This window comes from Penicillium psychrosexuale, assembly GCF_028828465.1.
Source record: "Penicillium psychrosexuale strain IBT 29551 chromosome Unknown utg000002l, whole genome shotgun sequence".
In the NCBI taxonomy this organism is placed as follows: domain Eukaryota; kingdom Fungi; phylum Ascomycota; class Eurotiomycetes; order Eurotiales; family Aspergillaceae; genus Penicillium; species Penicillium psychrosexuale.
The window spans coordinates 3090990-3111536 of record NW_026643187.1 but is presented as its reverse complement, the minus strand read 5'-3'; the positions used below and the strand labels follow the sequence as shown (position 1 = coordinate 3111536).

At 48.6% G+C, this 20547-nt stretch overlaps 9 protein-coding genes across 9 annotated transcripts; 5 read left to right on the top strand and 4 right to left on the bottom strand.

Annotated features, from left to right (window-relative positions):
- Nucleotides 1-22: 22 nt before the first annotated feature.
- Nucleotides 23-1357, bottom strand: rad18 (E3 ubiquitin-protein ligase RAD18; the record flags this gene model as incomplete). The annotated part of the gene is made up of 3 exons (XM_057183287.1): nucleotides 23-581; nucleotides 643-772; nucleotides 823-1357. 3 exons carry the CDS (start codon nucleotides 1355-1357, stop codon nucleotides 23-25), a joined length of 1224 nt encoding a protein of 407 aa, XP_057044737.1.
- Nucleotides 1358-1564: 207 nt separating this feature from the next.
- N7518_002358 (uncharacterized protein) lies at nucleotides 1565-3329 on the top strand (the record flags this gene model as incomplete). Its single annotated transcript, XM_057183286.1, has 9 exons — nucleotides 1565-1615; nucleotides 1665-1720; nucleotides 1786-2024; nucleotides 2075-2253; nucleotides 2312-2620; nucleotides 2704-2725; nucleotides 2772-2903; nucleotides 2960-3133; nucleotides 3187-3329. 9 exons carry the CDS (start codon nucleotides 1565-1567, stop codon nucleotides 3327-3329), a joined length of 1305 nt encoding a protein of 434 aa, XP_057044736.1.
- Nucleotides 3330-3719: 390 nt separating this feature from the next.
- On the top strand, nucleotides 3720-5385 carry N7518_002357 (glycoside hydrolase family 125 protein; the record flags this gene model as incomplete). Its single annotated transcript, XM_057183285.1, has 2 exons — nucleotides 3720-3847; nucleotides 3912-5385. The coding sequence occupies 2 exons, from the start codon at nucleotides 3720-3722 to the stop codon at nucleotides 5383-5385; spliced, it is 1602 nt and encodes a 533-aa protein (XP_057044735.1).
- A 144-nt stretch (nucleotides 5386-5529) lies between these two features.
- Nucleotides 5530-7032, bottom strand: N7518_002356 (acyl-CoA dehydrogenase family protein; the record flags this gene model as incomplete). The annotated part of the gene is made up of 4 exons (XM_057183284.1): nucleotides 5530-6035; nucleotides 6085-6174; nucleotides 6237-6464; nucleotides 6540-7032. 4 exons carry the CDS (start codon nucleotides 7030-7032, stop codon nucleotides 5530-5532), a joined length of 1317 nt encoding a protein of 438 aa, XP_057044734.1.
- Nucleotides 7033-7294: 262 nt separating this feature from the next.
- On the bottom strand, nucleotides 7295-9625 carry N7518_002355 (putative protein kinase; the record flags this gene model as incomplete). The annotated part of the gene is made up of 1 exon (XM_057183283.1): nucleotides 7295-9625. One exon carries the CDS (start codon nucleotides 9623-9625, stop codon nucleotides 7295-7297), a length of 2331 nt encoding a protein of 776 aa, XP_057044733.1.
- A 935-nt stretch (nucleotides 9626-10560) lies between these two features.
- Nucleotides 10561-13982, top strand: N7518_002354 (DNA-directed DNA polymerase delta POL3; the record flags this gene model as incomplete). The annotated part of the gene is made up of 3 exons (XM_057183282.1): nucleotides 10561-10950; nucleotides 11001-13186; nucleotides 13241-13982. 3 exons carry the CDS (start codon nucleotides 10561-10563, stop codon nucleotides 13980-13982), a joined length of 3318 nt encoding a protein of 1105 aa, XP_057044732.1.
- A 402-nt stretch (nucleotides 13983-14384) lies between these two features.
- N7518_002353 (uncharacterized protein) lies at nucleotides 14385-15382 on the top strand (the record flags this gene model as incomplete). The annotated part of the gene is made up of 4 exons (XM_057183281.1): nucleotides 14385-14516; nucleotides 14603-14764; nucleotides 14821-14827; nucleotides 14922-15382. The coding sequence occupies 4 exons, from the start codon at nucleotides 14385-14387 to the stop codon at nucleotides 15380-15382; spliced, it is 762 nt and encodes a 253-aa protein (XP_057044731.1).
- Nucleotides 15383-17260: 1878 nt separating this feature from the next.
- On the top strand, nucleotides 17261-18454 carry N7518_002352 (uncharacterized protein; the record flags this gene model as incomplete). Its single annotated transcript, XM_057183280.1, has 4 exons — nucleotides 17261-17800; nucleotides 17864-17986; nucleotides 18045-18203; nucleotides 18398-18454. The coding sequence occupies 4 exons, from the start codon at nucleotides 17261-17263 to the stop codon at nucleotides 18452-18454; spliced, it is 879 nt and encodes a 292-aa protein (XP_057044730.1).
- A 1083-nt stretch (nucleotides 18455-19537) lies between these two features.
- N7518_002351 (uncharacterized protein) lies at nucleotides 19538-20194 on the bottom strand (the record flags this gene model as incomplete). Its single annotated transcript, XM_057183279.1, has 1 exon — nucleotides 19538-20194. One exon carries the CDS (start codon nucleotides 20192-20194, stop codon nucleotides 19538-19540), a length of 657 nt encoding a protein of 218 aa, XP_057044729.1.
- Nucleotides 20195-20547: the final 353 nt, after the last annotated feature.

Sequence of the window (20547 nt, the reverse complement as noted above, 5' to 3'; positions counted from 1 at the left end):
TTCAATGTGGCTTCTTTTGAAATCACCCAGATAGGTTAATGACAAAATTAGGATCGGTGTCTGCGCTGAACTCAACGTGTGCATCATTCACCGGTAATCCAGTATCCTGCTGGGGTTGTGATTCCTTCTGTCTAGATGAAGACGGAGATGCGCCAGGGATAGTCGATCGTACTTGGGCCTCACTCTTTTTACGCGCATTTGCTATCAAACGCTTAAAGTCATCGTCGTGGTTGCTTGACCACTCATTGGTATCAAAGTCCTTGCGCATCACATTATTGGAGGTTGTGAATCGTGACGGCGCCGTCGCATGCCCACCCTGTGTGCGTTCCCAAATGTCCAGTTCCTGGAGCAATATCCGCTTAGATTTGGGGTGTTTGGAGTCGCAGTTTGCATTCCACAAGTTCATCCACTCGGTATGACGTCTCTGCAACAGCTGTTTTTGCCCCCAGTCTGGGATCCCGAGATCCCGGAGCTTTTTCCGCAATGAGTTATCCTTTAATATGGAGTAGTTTATAGCCGGAAGCCGTTCGGGCTGCTTGCTGGGGAGGGTAAGGCCTCTTTGGGATATGCCTTTTGATGACCTGTAATGCAATTTTTCTCCAATTAGCGCCATGTTCTAGACATGTAATAGAATTAACATACCCGAAAGATCCTGCCTTTGTAGGGGTTTTCTTAGGCGCTTCTTCTTCCTGTTGGTGTATGTTCAGATGTGGAAACACTGCCTCTTCCTTCATTTTGCGAAAGCATATTGGGCAAGCAACCAACCCATTCTCTGCGAGGGGATTAGACGGGTCAGGTTTTTATATGATAAAAGTGTCATACCAGGCATATATTCTTCATCGTCCTGACTGTCCTCGATGATCTCAGGCACGACCCGGGGAACCGTTCGCTCTTGTGCGGAGCTATTTATGGACATTTGGGAGCGAGTCCGTCGGCCTTGCGAATTTATTTCTGGGACCTGTACCTCCTCCTCTTCCACCCGATTGACTTTCCGCTTCTTTTGGGTTGGCTCCTCTATATCCTCCTTTTCTCTAGCCAGGCGCACATTTTCCCTCCTCGCAAGATCGAGAACACTAGGCCGTGCCAATTTGAACGCGTCGACGAGTTCCTGCATTGCCCAATTGCGACGCAGTTTGAGCTCTTGGTCGGAGCTCCGACACGCCGGACACTTGCCTTCGGTGCTGAGGCAACGGCGAATACATAACGAGCAGAATGTATGACTGCAGGAAGTAATAACAGGATTATCGAAGAAGTCTTTGCAGACTTGACATCGTAATGAGGATTCGAACGGCGCAAGTAGTGAAAGTGGCGTTTCCAACCAATCGGTGGAGTCGGGTAGCTCGAACGACTGATCCATTGAATTGAGGCCCAAGCCCTGAGCTCCGGAGCTCTTTTCTGTAGAAATTCTAACCGGACTCACCCGGTGAAGGCAACCGAAAAAGGAGAATTGTAAGTGGGTAGTAAGTCGCCTGAGGAGACCGCAAATGCCAAGACCCGCTGACTGATACGCGTTAAGTGGTTGAGCACGCGTCGGAGCAACTTGCACTTCAACAGCAAAGCAACTATGGATTCGAAGTTGTATCTGGCTGAAAATGTGCTCAATGAGCGGCGTCTTGTAAGATTTTCTCACACTCTTCAGACAAGCAGGAGCTTACTAGAATTAGGTCACGTATCGCTTATTGAGCCGCGCGTTGAAAGTACACGCCGATCGGGCCAAACAGTATGTTCTACGTTCGCAACAATGGGTATTGGATTTGGAGCTGATATTGATACTCTGTTGCATAGTATCCTGTTTGAATTCCATCGCAATGAGAACGCGAAGAAGCCAAAAACCGTCCACGCAACCTACGTCATCTCCGGTATCCAGAAAGCGCCCGAACCGACCCCTACGAACGGCCATGCGGACGATGAAGATGAAATGATGCAGAGTAGTCCCTACTCGACCGGCTCGTTGCCGGACGAGGATGCCTCAGACTCAATTCGCACTACCTCTATTATATTAGCACGCGAGGAAGACCTTGAAGGTACGCAGATTCGTCTCGGTGATGAACTGATTATTGAAGGAATCGACCAGATGCGAAAGCAACATTCCAGTCGATATCTACAATTCATGTCTACAGTCTTGAGGCTACAACTCTCCCGGATTTGAATGTGTTGGTTGATGCCAGTCGGGAGATTGCGAGGACACACGGGCAGGAGGATCCATTGGAGTGTGGCAAGCAATGGGGTATGATTCAAAATCGAGATGTCAGGGTAGGTCGTTCATTACTTCGACGGGTCTATCATGATCTAATGTTTATCTATCTTCCAGCGGAGGACTGGCGCGCACCCACCACCACCACCTGCAGCCCCATCTGCGAAGGCGCCGGCTGGCAAGGCATTGAAGCCTTCGACTGAGTCAATGGTACCCTCTAAACGGCCACTGCAGCAAGAAGCATCTCCAGCGAAAGCGGAAGCTACTAAGTTGGACAAACCGATGTCTGAGCCACCCTCTGCTACCAACTCCCAGTCATCCTCGAAGCCTTCGGGTAAAGCTGCGCCGGCCAAGCAGAAAGGCAATATTTTCAGTTCTTTCGCCAAGGCAAAGCCAAAGACAAAGACGCCAGCCCCCGCAGAAGCGGTTCGTGCCCTCACCCGTGCTGCATTCTATTAATATTATCTTTTTTTCTCTTACTGATCTTGTTCTATTAACTTTGACTACAGGCCACACCTCTTGCAGAAGATGGTTAGTTCGCCCCACTTAGATTGATGCATTAGCTAACATCTTGTAGCCTCTGAAGAAGAAGCAGAAGAATTGTTCCCTGATTCTACCGATAAAGTAGCAGCAGGAACCCGCGAAAACAGGAAAGAGCGCGAGGAAAAGCTCAAGAAGATGATGGACGATGATGATGACGAGGCTGCCGGTATGTCCTCATCTCAAATTGCACCTTGAGGAAATATTGAACTGACATGGATCCAGATGAGGAAATGCCTGATGCCGATGAGGAGCCACGGGAGCCCACGCCTGTTGAGCAACCGCCACCATCCAAGCCAGCTGAACTTAAAGAAGAAGTGACTATACAGGGCGGGCGGCGGCGAGGCAAGCGGCAAGTAATGAAGAAGAAGACGGTCAAGGATGAAGAAGGATACTTAGGTCCGTGCAACCCGCTGAGGCCCCTTCGTTTGTCGTATACTAATTTGTTGCAGTTACCCGGGAAGAGGCGACGTGGGAGTCTTTCTCCGAGGATGAGCCGGTGCCTAAGAAGAAGCCTGCGGTCAATGTTCCCAAAGGGAAGGCTGGCAAAGCTGCGGGGCAGGGTAATATCATGTCGTTCTTTGGGAAGAAGTGATTTCTATAGTATTATTGAGGTGGCTTTCTGAGAGCATAGATATCCAATACTAAAGCATACGTCCAGCTCATGTCAAGTATATAAACCCAACAAGGAAATGCCGCGACGTCGATCTTCTCCGCACTTTATGCGGGGAAGGGTGTCATCGTGCGTAGCGCGATGTCACCTCAATTTCGCGCGGTATTTAGTTCTCCGAGCGAATCACCTCAAGGTTTCTATATTATATGTCAAAATGTACTCCTAAACGGCCACGGAGAATTTGTATGTGTGCAGTGGAATGTATCCCTGTCCGGTTGAGATCGACACACATCCCCTCTTATTAACCCCGGCCTTCTTCCTTATAGCAGTGCAAGTCTGTCCATCACTTTCCTCCTATTTGACATTTGCGCCATGAATATTCTTACGGCGCTCGCAATCGCTCTGCTGGGCCTTCAGGCCAGCGCTCTCCCAGACAGAGACGACCCAGCCATCTTGCGACGTGCCTGCCCAGACTATACCTCCTATGCATCAACACCGCAGTGAGTGTCAATACCCCCATTGAGATATGTCAAGTATTCGCTAAACAAAACTTCAATATTACAGCGCTCCCTATAGTGGTGGTCCCTTGAATCTTCCCTTTCAGCGACCTGCGGAACCATGTCGGACATTCTCATCGCCCGCGGTGGAGAAGGTCATTGACGATATCACCTCGCGCCTAGTCGATAAAGATCTTGCCCAGCTATTCCGAAATGCATTTCCAAATACCTTAGACACTACAATTCGTTGGCATACAAACGGATCGACATCATCCGGCACCAATGCCAAGCGATCCGGCGCGCAATGGACCGGAGTGCAGACCTTCGTCGTGACGGGCGATATCAACGCCGAGTGGCTGCGTGACTCAACCAACCAGCTCACAAATTACCAGAAACTAGCTGCTAAGGACGAGAGTCTTTACTCGCTGATACTAGGTGCAATCAACACTCAGTCCGAGTTTGTCATCCAGTCGCCCTATTGCAATGCTTTCCAGCCACCGGCTCTCAGCGGCATCAAGCCAGAAGCCAGTAGCCAAAAAGACACTGTGCATCCTGCATATGACAGTTCTTTTGTATTTGAGTGCAAGTATGAACTTGACTCTCTGGCCCATTTCCTACAGCTAGGCACTGAGTTCCACGAAAATACTGGTTCAACTGAGTTCTTGACCGACCGCTGGTATAAAGCGGTGCAAACTGTGCTAGAGACCATCGACGCGGAGTCTCAGCCCACATTCAATACTCAGGGCCAGTTCGTCCAAAATCAGTACACGTTTCAACGAGAGACTACCATTGGCACTGAGACCCTCAACCTAGCTGGTGTTGGCAACCCGCTAAATAGCGAGACTGGCCTAATTCGCAGCGCATTCCGCCCCAGTGATGACGCTACGATCCTGGGATTCTTCATTCCGCCCAACGCTATGATGTCCGTACAGCTCCAAAAGACAGCGAAAGTCATCAAGGCAGCCGGTGGGTCCCCAAGTCTCGTTGCGGACCTGCAGGAACGCGGTATCAAGCTAGCCAAGGCAGTTCGCGATCACGGCATTGTTAAACACCCCAAATATGGAGATGTCTACGCATTCGAAGTTGACGGGTATGGGTCGCGTATTCTGATGGACGATGCCAACATCCCCTCACTGCTCTCGTTGCCCTACCTCGGCTTTGTGGACAAATCAGACCCCGTCTACAAGAATACACGCAAAATGATCACCGACAAGGCTTCCAATCCATATTATCTGGTGGGTACACAGTTCCACGGCATTGGTGGTCCACATATCGGTCTAGAGCACGCCTGGCCCATGTCTCTACTTGTTCAAGCTATGACCTCTGACGACGACGCTGAGATCATTGGAAACCTCAATCTCGTTCGTAATTCTAGCTTGCTTGGGCTTGTTCACGAATCTATCAATGTTGCCAACATAAAGGACTATACCCGTCCTTGGTTCGCATGGGCGAACTCGGTCTTCGCGCAGACTGTTCTGAAGATTGCTGCTGAGAGGCCTCATCTGATCTTCGGTATCAATGCAAAGCCTTATACTGTCTAATAAGGTTGATAGAATGCCTGCTTGTGTTCTATCCTTATATAGTCATCATTATCATTATCCCTATTCACTGCATGAATTCTAGGTTAGGTATAAACTACAAACTCGTGCAAGCCCATTCACCCATGAGTGACTTCGTATTTTCTTTCATACTTTAGACTGTCTCTTCTCAAGTGCCTTTCTCCGAGTGCGAATAGCCTTTGTCTCCTCCCTCAGCGCCAGTCCCGCCATAATCTCCTCACTTCCGCCGCCGACTACATGAACCCGAGCATCACGACTAATCTGCTCGATTCTAGCACCTTTGCCAGCCTTGTTATAGCCCGCACCTCCCATAATCTGCTGTGCTTCTCGAACACTCTTCTCCAGAGCCCTGGTCGACATGACTTTAAGCAAGGCAGTCATACCACCAATGTTGACGTCGTCGGAAGGACGGTCTTTGGTAAGTTCAAGGATGTTCACGAGCTGTTCCATGAAGGCATAGGCTGGCTCAATCATGAGGCCGAATTTGAAGATCTTGGATTGAATTGCTTGCTTTTCAATCAGTGGGGATCCAAAGGTCTCGCGTTGGATGGCGTAGTTGTAGGCATCTTCGGCACAAACTCGGGAGAGTCGCAATGACGCACACGCCAGAGTAAGGCGCTCTGGGTTGAAGTCTGAAGAAAATATTAGCAGCCAATTCAGACCCTTGGTAAGGCAACTCACTCGACATGATAAGGGGAAATCCTTTGTTCTCTTGGCCGATGAGGTTTTCGACAGGAACACGCACATCTTCAAACTCGATAAAGGTTGAGCCTATAGTTGTGTTGATTGGCGATGTCTTTCTTCACAGGTCATATTGAGAAAGAAGCACCCACCACTGGCATTCACACCCGAGTTATGCATACGCCTGCGAGTCACTCCGGCAGTAGCCAAGGGAATAACAAGCAAGCTGATACCAGACCTTCCAGGACCACCGGTCCTAACAGCAGCAGTGCAATAGCCAGCCCAGATACCATTGGTAATCCATTTCTTCGCCCCATTCACAATATAGTGATTGCCATCCCGCTGGGCTGTAGTCTTGATATTGGCAACATCAGAGCCCGCTGCAAAAAGTAAACACAAAGTCAGCAACCCATATCCTGAAGATAGTTATACCTCTGAAGTAAACATCCACATACCATCCGGCTCGGTAATCCCCAAACAAAATCGAATATCCCCCCTCGCAACACCAGGAAGCCACCTCTTCCTCTGCTCATCATTCCCAAAACGCGCAACAGGCGGACATCCAATCCCATTACCACCACCAAGCCCCCAAATCACACCGACATATCCAACGCGCGTGAGCTCGTCCGTTACAATAAGTGAGCACCACGTATCCCACTTCTCGCGCGGCACATTCCCAGGCAGAGAGAGGCCGGCTGAGTCCTCCTCGCTCGTGAGGGGGTGCACGATGCTATAGCCCAGCTTGCAATAGTGCCGGCGTACGGCTTCGGGGACTTGGCCTGCTTCTTCCCACTCTGCGGCGTAGGGGGTGATGTATATATCGATATATTCGCGCACGGTGGTGCGCAGGTTGTGGTGCAGGTCTGTATAGTAGGGATTGCGGATGTCTAGTTGCGGGAGAAGGGGCTCGCTGTACGGAGCTGTTGCAGGGCGGAGGATTTTGGCCATTATGAAATGGTATTTAGTAATAGATTGCTAGATAGTTAGTAGTGTGGATGTTTTGATTATTTGATTACTAGAAGTACACGGTGGTTTTAAGCGGGGAAGACCAAGCCCGGCCTGTGAGAAATGCGGGGAGAGCTACTTGACCGAGGCCCGAATGCTGATCTTCAATGTGTGTTTGATAGAGGAGAGTTGTGCATTTGTATTGTTGTTTGGGTATATGATATTAAAATTCAGGCTCATTGGTCCTTGACTTTGTTTCAGGCATTTATTCCTGCGTTTCCTCGAATCGGCGAACGGCTTTCTTCAGCGCCCGCAAATGTTCCTTGACATCCTGGCAGTTCCATCGGTGCTGCGATTTGGGTTCCAACATTCTTTTGATACATGTCATGAGAGAATCCGCGACCGAAATTCCATCGTCCAGCACGATCGAGCCAAAATCGATCTTGGCAGCGAAGTCTGCAGGGAAAATGGTGCGCTCGGATGGATCACGGCCTGACCCACGAGTCAAGTCACTCAAGACGAATTGTCTCTCCATCTTTGTGTTAAAACGATAAACAGTTTCGAAAAGAATGACGCCGAGCGAGTAAACATCGAGCTTTTCGTCGACCTTGTATTCGTCAAAGTAATCCACTGGCGAGCTCTGGTCATTTTGGGACGCAGATAGATTGGCTGGAGGACGATAGAACTCGGTCCCGACTACCCGCTGTATATTTGGTCCTTCTCGGTATGGTGTCATTGTGCCCTGTGAGGCCTCATTGATGTGGGAGATATCTGCCACGAGACCAAAGTCCCCGATGCGAGGACGACAGAACTTGGTAGGAGAAGTTTCGGTGGAGCTGCACGCAAGGCATATCTCTGCTGTGCTAGTCTCTGGTGCACAAAGGAAGATATTTGCAGGCTTCAAGTCGCGATGCACAATTCCCTTTGAGTGGAGGTACTCAACGCCCGAAACAACGTCCATTATGAGCTTTAGGGAGGGCAGGAGGTGGAAGCAATGGCGCCTGGCGAGTGAACATTCATCATACTTCGGACTGGCTTGAGGGTTCAGGTACGCGCCGAGCGAAATAGGGTGGAGTGACATTTGGATGTGAAGAATGACTGCGGGGGGTTGCTGACCAGGCCGGTAGCGGGGTTGAACTTGAAGTTTAGACTGATCTTGGCTCAGACCATCAGTAAAGATGTCGTCAGTATCCCCGAAAGTGGATGTTTGGCCAACAGAAGTGTTCCCATCGCGGGGGATGGATTCAATGTCATCATCTTCCTCATACAATCCCCTTCGTGAACCTTTCTTCCACTGATGGGACGAGGTAGTCGCGTGGCTGTCCCAGCCATGGATGCTCTCGGTGAAACTATGATCTTCAGACAGAGAGCTTGACTGAGACTCGCGATTTGAATTTTCAGAATGTCCGAAGACAATCCCCATGCTTGACTCATTTGGGGAATCTGGAGAAGGCGAGTCATTCTGCGACTTGTCATATGCTGCGTGAGAATGGTGGTATTCGGTTGAAGGCAGGTGTGAGTGATGGGCCTGCTCAACCCATGCCCCATAGTATCGAACAATATTTGTATGCTCAAGGCGGGCAAGCGTTCGGATTTCCTTCATGATAACCTCGAGGTGATTTTGACCCCCAGATTGCAGCTGCTCAAGTCGCTTTTGGCTGAGTGGGATTTTCTTGACGGCGTAGTCTTGCCCGTCGATATGGTTTGTGACGTGGTAAACTTCGCCGAAGGACCCGCGACCCAAGATCTTGAGTTCCTGGAATTCGACAGAATATCTTGATAGCTGATTGTACGGTGGGGATGTTGGAGAATGGAAAAGAGGAACCCCTACGGGCGAACTGCCAAATAGGGAAATCGAAGGGTTGGGGAGATTCAAGGGAACGGTTGGAAAATCCACCTTATTAGGAGGAGGAAGCTGTTTCCTAAACGATAAATTTGGTTCAGTGTTCCGCCGGAATAGAGTAGGATTCTCCACGTCTTCAACGCTGGGTCTCCTTGTTGAAGACTTTGTGATTAAGGCGAGGTTCTCGCCGGAGCCAATTGTGGAAGGCCGCGCATCGGGTTCATGGAAATTCATCTCCTCGAGGGCAGATATACTAAGCAAGTCGAGGTTATCCCGATAACTTTGCCTATTTGGCCCCATTTCCTCTCTGTCGATGCCGTCGGCCAAGATACCGTGAGCCGACAAGAACTGTGATTTGAATTTGTAGAGTTTCTTGCCGAGATACTGAGCCTCGGGACTGTGTCGGCTGAACAGTTTATTTGAGCCTTGTTGAGCATTGAGGATGTCTGCTGCCCGACTCTGACAGTAAAATTCCAAGAGGGCGGCTGTCATAACATTTGCATGTTGATCAACATTCACAGCCAGATCTTGTGGTAATGTTGATCTATCGCTGAAAGAGATCGAAGAGTCTGCATCTGTAGAACCAGAGTCTTTCGGGACTTGCTTGGTCTTGTCCTTTTTTAGGTCGCGAGATTGATTCTCTGTGGCATGTCGAGGAGTTGATGGTCCAGATTCCTCAACTTGACTTTCTTTTGAACCCGAGTTAGAATCTGAGTCTGATGATATTTCTGCTGCTGATCGAAACATCGACATATTGATACACTGTTCATTCAATTAGCACCGCAATGAAGACTTGAATCAGTGCTGTGCTGGCGTCATTGGCGATGAGAGGCGAGTTACACAGATAATTTCAAGAACAGAAGAAGATGAACTAGAAGAAAGACCGGCGCACAAGTCGATATAGATCGTAATGCCCTCCGGAGGCTCTGATCGTTGCCCCGCAGTGAAAAGATGGGAGCTCCTTGATCAAGAACGACGCCGCAAAAGTGAAAGAAGACAGAAATAAACAGGTATCAAATATCCCTTGGGCGGAGATGCCACGTTGGGATTGAGATCAAAAAGATGTAAACATGTCACAGAAGCCTAGCGGGGCTATGATTGTCTCAAGCTGCTTCCATCGGGTTCTACTAGAATGTCTCTGGACGTGGGGCATGCGAATCTTGGCAAAATTGACTCAGGTCTTTTGAGTAGAGTCTGAAACTGTACGTTCAGGAGAATGCGTAAATAGACGTAATGGAGAAGTAGGCAAAGACTTCATACGATGCCAAGCACAGGGAGGCGAGTCATCCGTTTCCGCACTCGTGGACTTGGTGGGCCTCAAGAGGGGGTATATGATGGCATGCCATACTTATCTACTCAATGTAGCTCTTCATATGTATACCTCTAATTTGAATAAAAGGTAAAAGGTACCTCTTCTATTATAAGAAGCCAAAAAAAGATATCTAGAGCTAAATGGGTATGCCCTGGACCTTCTGACCAATCAAATCGCCCCGAATCTTTGTTTCAATTTAGCTTATCTTATCACACGTGACTCCCACGCGTAAACGTCACGTCGAAGGCGCGACAGCGCGACTTTCACAAGGAGTTACCCCAACACATTCTCAAGTTTACGAGCCCACTCTCATATCATATCGTTTCCACACAAAGTTGACTGTGACTCCGTGAACCTCAGTCTAGGAGTTGCCGTCATGCCTGAAGCTATCATCCCTCCCCAGAAGCGGGTGCTGGGCGACGCGGTCAATAACTCTAACGGTATCTTGAAATCTGCTAGCGTTCTCAAAAAGCGGAAACTCGACAATGAACCGTCTGTACAGTTCACACCATCATCGCAGATGAGTCGCCGAAAGATTGGCTCAAGTCAACCACAGAAAAGTCAATTCGAGGAGGAGGTGCTCGAAAAGTTGACGCAGGATATCGGCGACTTGAAGGAGAACAACTCGGAGAAAGACCAGCAATGGGAGCGTCCCCCGCTTGGTGAATTCGACGAAGCCACGGAAAACATCTGTTTCCAGCAGATTGACGCGGAAGAAGCATTCCTGATGGGAAAACCTGCCATTCGGCTCTTTGGTGTTACCGAGGTAAATACATTCGCTACCAGCTGAGTTTTCGTATCTAACAATATTCATAGAGAGGACAATCGGTCTGCCTTCATGTAACCGGCTTTGAACATTACCTCTACATCGCTGCTCCTGTCAGCTTCACCAAAGACGATTGCGACCCTTACAAACATTTCCTAGAGCAAAAGCTAGGCCAGGGCTTCACTGCAATCTCGTCTGTGCAGCTCACAATGCGCGAGAACATCTACGGATTTCAAGGGAACCAAAAGAGTTATTATATCAAGATTACGGTTACTGAGCCCAAATTGGCCGCTCGATTGCGAGGTGCGTTGGAGACTGGCAGTGGAAGCATGAACTACAAGGGTATGTGGACCGGTACAGGTGGAGATGGAATCCTCACGTTTGACAATATCCAATACCTTTTGCGCTTCATGATTGACACTGGGCTGGCTGGAATGGCTTGGGTCGAGGCGATGGCTGGGAAATATCGTCTTCTTGGACAGAGTCAACGATTGTCCAACTGCCAAATTGAAGCTTCTGTCGACTATCGCAACATGGTGGCTCATCCACCCAATGGGGAATGGGCTAAAATGGCACCTCTTCGCATTCTCTCCTTTGATATCGAGTGTGCCGGACGAAAGGGTATCTTCCCAGAGCCTAACGTGGACCCCGTCATCCAAATCGCCAATGTTGTTACTCGATACGGAGAGACGAAACCATTCATCAGAAACGTTTTTGTCCTCGATACCTGTAGTCTGATCGTCAATACCCAAATCCTGGAATTTCAAAAGGAAGAGAAGATGCTCGACGCCTGGCGCGATTTCGTGGAAAAGGTGGACCCTGACGTTATTATCGGATACAACATTGCCAACTTCGATTTCCCTTACCTACTCGATCGCGCCAAGCACTTGAAATGCACTGGGTTCCCCTATTGGACCAGATTGAAAGGTTTCAAGACAGAGGTTAAGAGTGGAAAATTTTCGAGCAAGCAAATGGGCAATCGAGACACGAAGGAGACGAATACAAACGGCAGAATTCAGCTTGATCTTCTCCAATTGGTTCAGAGAGATCACCAGTTGAGAAGTTATACCCTTAATTCCGTATCCTGGGAGTTTTTGAAGGAGCAAAAGGAAGACGTTCACCACACGATGATTACTGAGCTGTTCAACGGTACCCCGGATTCGAGACGACGACTGGCAGTGTACTGTCTGAAAGATGCATATCTGCCGCAACGATTAATGGACAAATTGATGTGCCTGGTCAATTACACAGAGATGGCAAGAGTTACGGGCGTACCGTTTAATTTCCTTTTGTCTCGAGGACAACAAGTCAAGTTCATCAGTCAACTTTTCCGGAAAGCTCGAGAGCAGCAACTTGTTATTCCCAATTCCAAGCCCCAGGATGAGCAGGACTACGAAGGTGCCACTGTCATCGAGCCGAAGCGAGGGTACTATCCAGTGCCCGTCGCGACCCTCGATTTCGCATCATTGTACCCCTCAATCATTCAAGCACACAACCTTTGCTACACGACCCTGCTCAACAAGAGTAGTATTGAGAAGTTGAACATGAAGAAGGATGACGATTACATCGTCACTCCCAATGGAGACATGTTTTGCACCACCAAAGTTCGCAAAGGACTTTTGTCCCAGATTCTCGAAGAGCTGTTGTCGGCAAGAAAGCGTGCGAAGAAGGAGTTGGCTACCGAAACCGATTCTTTCAAAAAGGCAGTGCTGAACGGTCGTCAACTCGCTTTGAAGGTCAGCGCAAACAGTGTCTACGGTCTGACAGGTGCCACGGTGGGTAAACTGCCTTGTCTTCCCATTGCCAGTAGTACGACGAGTTACGGCCGTCAGATGATTGAGAAGACAAAACAAGAGGTAGAATCACGGTACACCATCGCCAACGGTTACTCTCACGATGCTGAAGTCATCTATGGTGACACCGACTCCGTCATGGTCAAATTTGGCGTCACTGAACTAGCAGATGCAATGAAGCTTGGCCGAGAAGCAGCAGAATTTGTTTCTTCCAAATTCGTTGCGCCCATCAAGCTTGAATTCGAGAAAGTATACTTCCCTTATCTTTTGATCAACAAGAAGCGATACGCTGGATTATACTGGACAAACCCCGACAAACCTGACAAGATGGACACAAAGGGTATTGAGACCGTCCGGCGTGATAACTGCCTGATGGTTCAAAATGTCATTGAAACCGTGCTGAACAAAATTCTGATTGACCGAGATGTTGATGGTGCGCAAGAGTAAGTTGATATATCCCCAAAATAAAGCTATCAAGAAACTAACATAATATCTAGCTACGTCAAATCCACCATTTCAGATCTGCTCCAAAACAAGATCGATATGTCGAAACTAGTCATCACAAAAGCGCTGTCGAAACGCAAGGAGGACTACGCAGGCAAGCAGGCACACGTCGAACTTGCTGAACGCATGCACAAGCGTGACGCAGGTTCTGCGCCAACACTTGGTGACCGTGTGGCCTACGTCATGATCAAGGGTGCGGGTGATTCCAAGGGCTATGAACGAGCAGAAGATCCCATCTACGTTCTGGAAAACAACATCCCCATTGACACTAAGTACTACCTCGACAACCAGCTGACAAACCCACTCAACCGTATCTTCGAACCCATATTGGGCAAGAAGGCGGGCCAGTTGCTCACTGGCGAGCACACACGGTCTATCACCAAAGCGGCGTCAAACCTGGGCGGACTGATGAAGTTCGCTAAGAAGACCCAGACCTGCATGGGCTGCAAGAAGCCTCTTGTCAGCAAGGAAGAGATGGACGGTGCTGTCTGCTCTAACTGCCGTCCCCGCCTCGGTGAACTTTACACAAAAACCCTCACCAAGGTCTCTGATCTAGAGGTCCGATTCGGACGTCTGTGGACTCAGTGCCAGCGGTGCCAAGGTAGTCTTCACTGTGAGGTCATCTGCTCATCCCGTGACTGTCCGATCTTCTACATGCGCATGAAAGCAAAGAAGGATGTCGAAGATTCACAGAAAGACCTGTCCCGATTTGACTTTGACGCTGGTGCTTGGTAATGAGAGAGCGTTCTCCGCTATATGACTTATTTTTCTTGAATAGCTGGGTTTATGGTGATATGATTAGGTCTTGAGCATGGATGAATGGCGTCGGAGCTTGCGATTAATGTACAATGAGATTGAAATAATAACAAGAAGCCGTGGTCACCTTCAAGTGGTTCGCTTCTTTTTGCATCTTTCCTAAGAGAAACGCATCAGAGGACCGAGTGGGATAGGGACAATACACAAACGAACAATATAGACAATAGAATCAGATTGAATAACAAGTCCTAGGTAGGATATACAACTGAATAGCTCTCTTCTACTCTTTCCTACTCTCTGTCGTGTAGTTAAAGCCCGGAAGCGCGTCATCTGCAAAGCCGAACTCTTGGCGCGGAGTAGCTGCCGATCTTCAACTTCACCATGACTGCCAACTTTAAGCCCACCATGAATCCTACAGCGGAGGACGAAGTCGTCGGTGATTCGCATGCCCATTCAAAGGCTAATTCAAAGATCAAGTCCAATGCAAATGACCCGCCAGTCCCTTGGTCAGAGGTACGCTTTTGTTGCGCAAGGCGCAAACTGAAAATATGGACATTCTCAGGCGCACTGTAACTGACCGGCTCTTTCTTTGCGACCAGATCTTCTCCCGTCATGAGGCCTTCCTCTGCTCTCACCTTGATATGCTAAGCATGGTGAAGGACCAGATTGCTCCAGAGGTCAATGGTTTCCAGACCGTCTCGTCAATGGTGAACAAAACAGTACTGGCGATGAACCAGCTGAAGATAGCTAGAAAACATATTGTGAGTAGTGCCCGATTTTCTTTCTTTGATCCCATAACTGACTGACACTTCTTTAGATGAGCAGTAAGTCCTATCAAACTCCTACCCCAGACGCAAGAAAGCAACCTACACCACCTTTACCAAGCAATAAAAACAGAAATTGACATGACAGCCTTAGAAAACGCTACACTCCCAGCCTCCAGTTCCTCCAGTTCCTCCAACCCCACACAATCCACTGACACAGAGGCGAACATTCGCAAAAAAAGACGCAGAATCTCTCGGGACAACGACACAGCCCGTCCTGACCCCACAGAAGAAGAACGAGCCCCCAAGAGACACCGTGAATCTCCTTCTCAGCCAATAACCGAGCAAGAAGGAGAGTTCACGTCGACGTGGCTTGGAACAGAGGATATCTCAGCAGAAGTCCAGCGACGGCTGAAAATCAAGGAGGAGCAACGTTTTAGGAAAGAAAACCCCAAAGCGGATAAACGCAAGCGCGACAGTCTCGTGTCGAATGACGGTGAATCACAAATTGCATGCAAGCCTCAAAAGAAACGGCTAAGGCTGGAGAATGGGCACAAGAGACATGGTGATTTGGTGGATGACGCGGATAAAAAGAAACGACGCAAATCGCCTTAAAATGAATGCTTTGAGGGAGACCATGAGTGATGCTGATCTTTATCTGGTTTCCTTTTGCTTCTCTAGGGCTTGTGCTTCGTCTATTGGCGGATTCTAAAGGTTCGAGAAAGCGGCCATGATGCTTCATTGAGTGTGACTGAAACTATTCTTAGAAATTCTAACTGATCCCTGTTCAAACCGAGAAGGGGAGAAAACACTACCAAAAAGACATATAAGCGGCCGACTACTCTCGTATGTTTCAATCAAGAAGTTGCCAACATTCTGCAATGCGCAACGTCCAATTCTGGATGGGATATAACTAGCTCATTAGCATATGATTCTAGTCTCTCATCGGCCTGATCATACTTCCATCTTCCCTAAACTTGGCCCAGAAGAACAAAACACGAGTGAAAACGGAAGTCGAGCTTTGAGAACTGTGTTCGAACGTGAATCCCATCAGAAATATTGAGATCCTAATCTGTCTATTCGTTTGAAAGGTCCAAGTGAGTTATAGTCCGAGGTCAAGTTCATAGTTCCAAGGAATTATATGGTAATTGGCTTGATGAGTTCTCCCTCTTGATCGTTTTACATTTTTCCTTCTTTCATAGATTTTCTTATATCCTCGAGTTGCCCAGATGTACAGTCACGATGACATATGCGCACTGGGCATCCATTACATATCAAAGGCCTTGTACTCGGAAGAAAGCCATTATCCGAAATACCCAAAGAATGAAAGCATTTGAGTTTATTGTTCCGACGCGATCTCTTTGACTTCTCTTTGGCTTCTCTTTGACCCGTGATACGCCGACAGAATGTTGTCCGCACCTCGATTAAGTGCTCCGACACGATCATTCCTCCGCTATTCTCCGGCAGCAGAACGACTTGAGTTCAGCAGTAATCACAAGACACTTCAAAGCTTTTGCTCTGTCTGGGTTCCAAGACAAGGCAGGATACTGAAACTCAAACATGTGTGTTTCTATGTCTATGTGCCCTCTACAACTACAGGCCGATTCCATCCTAGGCTTCGGAGCTCTGATGAGATGTCCCAAAGACCTCTGTCGAAATGGTCGAGCCGAAGTTGAAGACCTGAAGGTTCTTTGTCCGTCTGCCTTTATAGTTAACAATGGCCCATTGTTCGGTTTTAACTCAGTTCGGCTCTGCTCTAGGCCCAAGATATACCGGCCTGCCTCCTATATATCATGGTACTCATATCAACTCGCCTTATCTAGGCCTTTTTTACCTTCTACGAATCCAAGGGATTGAGTATATTATCACCGTGGAAGCAAGCTCCGTTCCTAGATTGGCTTAGTAGCACATCTAGCTTGAGTGTTATAAAAGCCCCTCTGCCCACCCCCCGACTCGTCTCGTTTCTTTCCTTCTTCACCTCTCACTGGGGTCATCAGCATACTCCAATAATCAAAAATCATCTCACAACATCTAGCATTTGCCTCGCAAGTGCTCCTCATCCCCTCCTTGGGGCCTATACCCTTCCACTTTGGGTATACATTCTTTCATCCGGCATATAAACCTCACTTGGCCGCTGGCAGGCCACCGAAAACCACATCCTCCAACCAGCCACACGGCTCGGCCCTCCCACGTTCAAAGAAGAAGATCTATATTCCACTCCATCAAATCGCCCAGCCTTCGTCGCAAGTTGCCAAGGTCAGGGAGTTGTCTTTAACTGTCGGACTTGGAGATAGTCACCGGCCTCTTGAGGTGAAGTATCCCAGCCAAGGCAAAACCAAAAACCAAAACCAATTCCTCCCCAAACAAATCCACTATACAAATCCACACTGGGTCGAGAAGAAACAAGCCTACGCTAAGGGAAAGAAACAAGCCAAAAACAGAGGTTCGCGGGCATCTTACAAGTTTAAATCCGGCTTTTGGAAGTTCAATCGAATGACCTCGCTTGCACGAAACTCGTCCGGGGGACCAGGCTGCGGTAGTCCAAACAAAAATAACTTTGGTATACGGAACCCCACGAAGATGCACTTCCAACCATCTTCCGTGCCCAACGGGCCACGATCTTACCAGAACAATGGAGGTGCTCGGAACAACCGAGGCAACTACAACCACAATGGCAATGCCAACTCCAACAACCAATGGAGCCCTCGCAATGCCAATGCCAATGGCAATGGCCCATCTCCTGTGCCCAATGGGCCACGAGCTTACCAGAACAACGGAGGTTCTTGGAACAACCGAGGCAATAACAATTACAACGGCAACGCCAACAACCAATGGAGCTCTCGCAATGGCAACCCTCGCAATGGCAATCCCAATGGCACCCACGATTACAACAACCAGCGAGACACCTCTCGCGACGGGTTCGGCAACGAGAACAACCAGCGGAGCTCCAACTACAAGGGAAAGAACTTCAACCCCAACTACAAGGGGAAGAATTACAACCCGAGCTTCTCTCGTCCTGCCCAGGCAAATGTTGTAAGTACTCCCCCCATTGTCCCCTCGACGCATTGTTGATTTGATACTAACAATATATAATAGGGCCAGGCTCGAAATGGCAATCGGAGACGTCTAGCCTACCGCAACCAGAACGAAAATTACAACCTCGACATTCACCCATCAAACATTGATGTTCAGATGGACGATGCACCATCCGATGAACCAGTAAGTTGATACATTCAAATCCATCTTGTCGAAGATCGATTGCTAACATTGGATTTAGAATGACATCGAGATGCCCGACGCTCCAGCTCTTCCCGATCCAGTGCTCCCTGATCCAGTGAGTTATCTCTGGGAAGCGGCACATGGGCTGCAACATGCACTAACTTCTTTACAGAGAATCAAAGCCCTCGCTCTGGGTGCTGTTGCAATCAAGGAAATGGTTAGTCCCCCACTTTCCAATTTCCAGTTCAATCCCCATGCTTTCCATCAACCTGATGTCCATCACTCTGCTTTCCGTCCCCCCGAATTCCGTCCCCCAACTTTCCACCCTCCAGCTTTTCATCCCAAAGTCATCAGTTCTCCAAAGTTGCAAGGAAACCCTGAATGTAACTACTTTCTCTAACTTTACAACAGGCCGAGAGCATGCTCAGACTAGCTAGCGAATTGGATCCTAGCTTCGTCCCCAACTGAGCTCCACTAGATAGCGGCTTAGCCAACCCTGCTCTAGTCGCCTCACGAAAAGACAACAAGTCGACATCAACAACGGAATCACACTTTCCCACGTCGGTCACCATTCACCGACCTCCGAATCAGCCCCAAGATCTCTGGGTTCCTCATATTGGGTACGAACCGTCACAGACGGGTAACCCACCCAGAGTAGGGCGCGGAAGACTCCATCGACAGACGACACATCACAAACATCGTCTGGTCCTGGTGCAGATGGCGCACCGGCCCCATCTGCAGGGAGGACCAGATCGTGGAGGAAAAGGATTCGAATGGGTACATGTGCAATGGAGGAATGATATCAAGGAAGCTGTACTTAGAGTGCAGTCCTGACCATGGTTTTTACCGAGCACCCAACAAGGAGTTTGCCGGATTTTCCCATGGCCCCGTCGGGTGAAGACCAACAACATCTATCATCAACATCGGCATCAGCATCAGCATCTACATCAAAAGAAACCAGCCGCTCATCTTCATCCCACGGCTCGAATGAGGGGTCTTGCCATTTATACCATCTGTTTTGGGCGTTTTGCATATATTTCATGTTTCATTTATTTGTTTATAGGAGGGATATACTTTGTTTTATTGGATATGAGAGGATTTGTACTAAATTTGGTTGGCTTGGGAGTCTCGCGATGCCATGGTCGTTGAGGGTCTCATGGTTTTCGAAGATGTATTTTGAAATAAAGAACTATCATTCTCCACTTGGTTCATTTTCTGTAAGCTTGTAGATGCCGTTGACTGGCTGTAAGATCCTTCGAGATAGGCGATGGCCTTCGACGTCAGGTAACTAATACATTCTGGGATGGGGATACACTAGAATACTAGAGTAGATACATATTGTAGACAATTGCAGCTTATTCGAATGAATGTATTGTACACGGACATCCCAACACGAACAGACTGATAAATTCCTGGCAGGTGGAACTCAAAAAGCAACCAAACACCTATCCCAATGCAAAGCAGGGCAAAATATAATACATCAAGGTGGGGAGAGAGGCAGAGACGCTGTACAAGATACATAAAACAGACATAAACCGCAGAATGAAGAACTCAATCCTTCTTCTCAGCCACATTCTCATCCGTAACACCCTCACCAGCCTTCCCATCCTTCCCACCCCAAGTCCAAACATCCCAAATATGTTCCTGAATCAAATCCCCATATCCCTTCCCCTCACTAAGCGCCTTCTGCTCTTCCCTCAATCTCCTCTCCTTCCACCCCTCGGACTCCCCACCCATCCAAAGCCGCCGCACAACGTCCTCCTCCTGCGCCTGTCTCGCCTTCAGCTTCTGAATCTCCTCCATCAAAACCGGATCCGGCTCCCGGCGCTGCTTATCCGAAAGCGACAAAATCCGCGCCTTCAACTGTTCATGCTCAGCGATGCGGATTTGCGCATCCCGCGCGGCCCGGAGTCGTGCCTGGATCTCCTGCGCGCGCTCGCTCGGTAGGGAAGAGAATGAGCGCTGCATGCTGGAAATGCGCGCGTCAATCCGGTCGATTATGCTGCGTCCTGTGCGTTCGTGCACGATGTGGTTGGCGGACGCGCCGAAGGAGCAGAGTACTAGGACGGTGAGAGGGTCGAGTTTGCGTGGTGGGAGGGCGATTAGGATCGGTGCACCGATTAGGAATGTGTAGGCTGCATAGTTCTTGAAGCGCTTGTAGTCTGCTTCGCGGGAGGCGTTTAGGTCTGTGGGTGAAGGGGTTGCCATTTTTGGTTTGGTCTGAGGTCGATGATATTGCGGAGGCTGCGGTTGGAGGAAAATTTATGGTTGGCGGTTGGGCTTGGCACGATACTTGGCATCGGATTGATCGTCGTAAGGCTATTTTTGGATTCACATAGATCATAGATGTTGACATATAATTTTGTTGAATATAGTGAATTACTCCTTCTGACTACAACAGAAGGGAAAGACACAATATATACAAAAGGACACCAAGTACATGTACATACTACGCTTGGGATTCACCGGGATCTGTGTAAAATATTCATAACCACATATACTTCAAGTTTATTAAATATTAAATATTGAATATAACATAAGAACAAGGATCTAAATTCAGC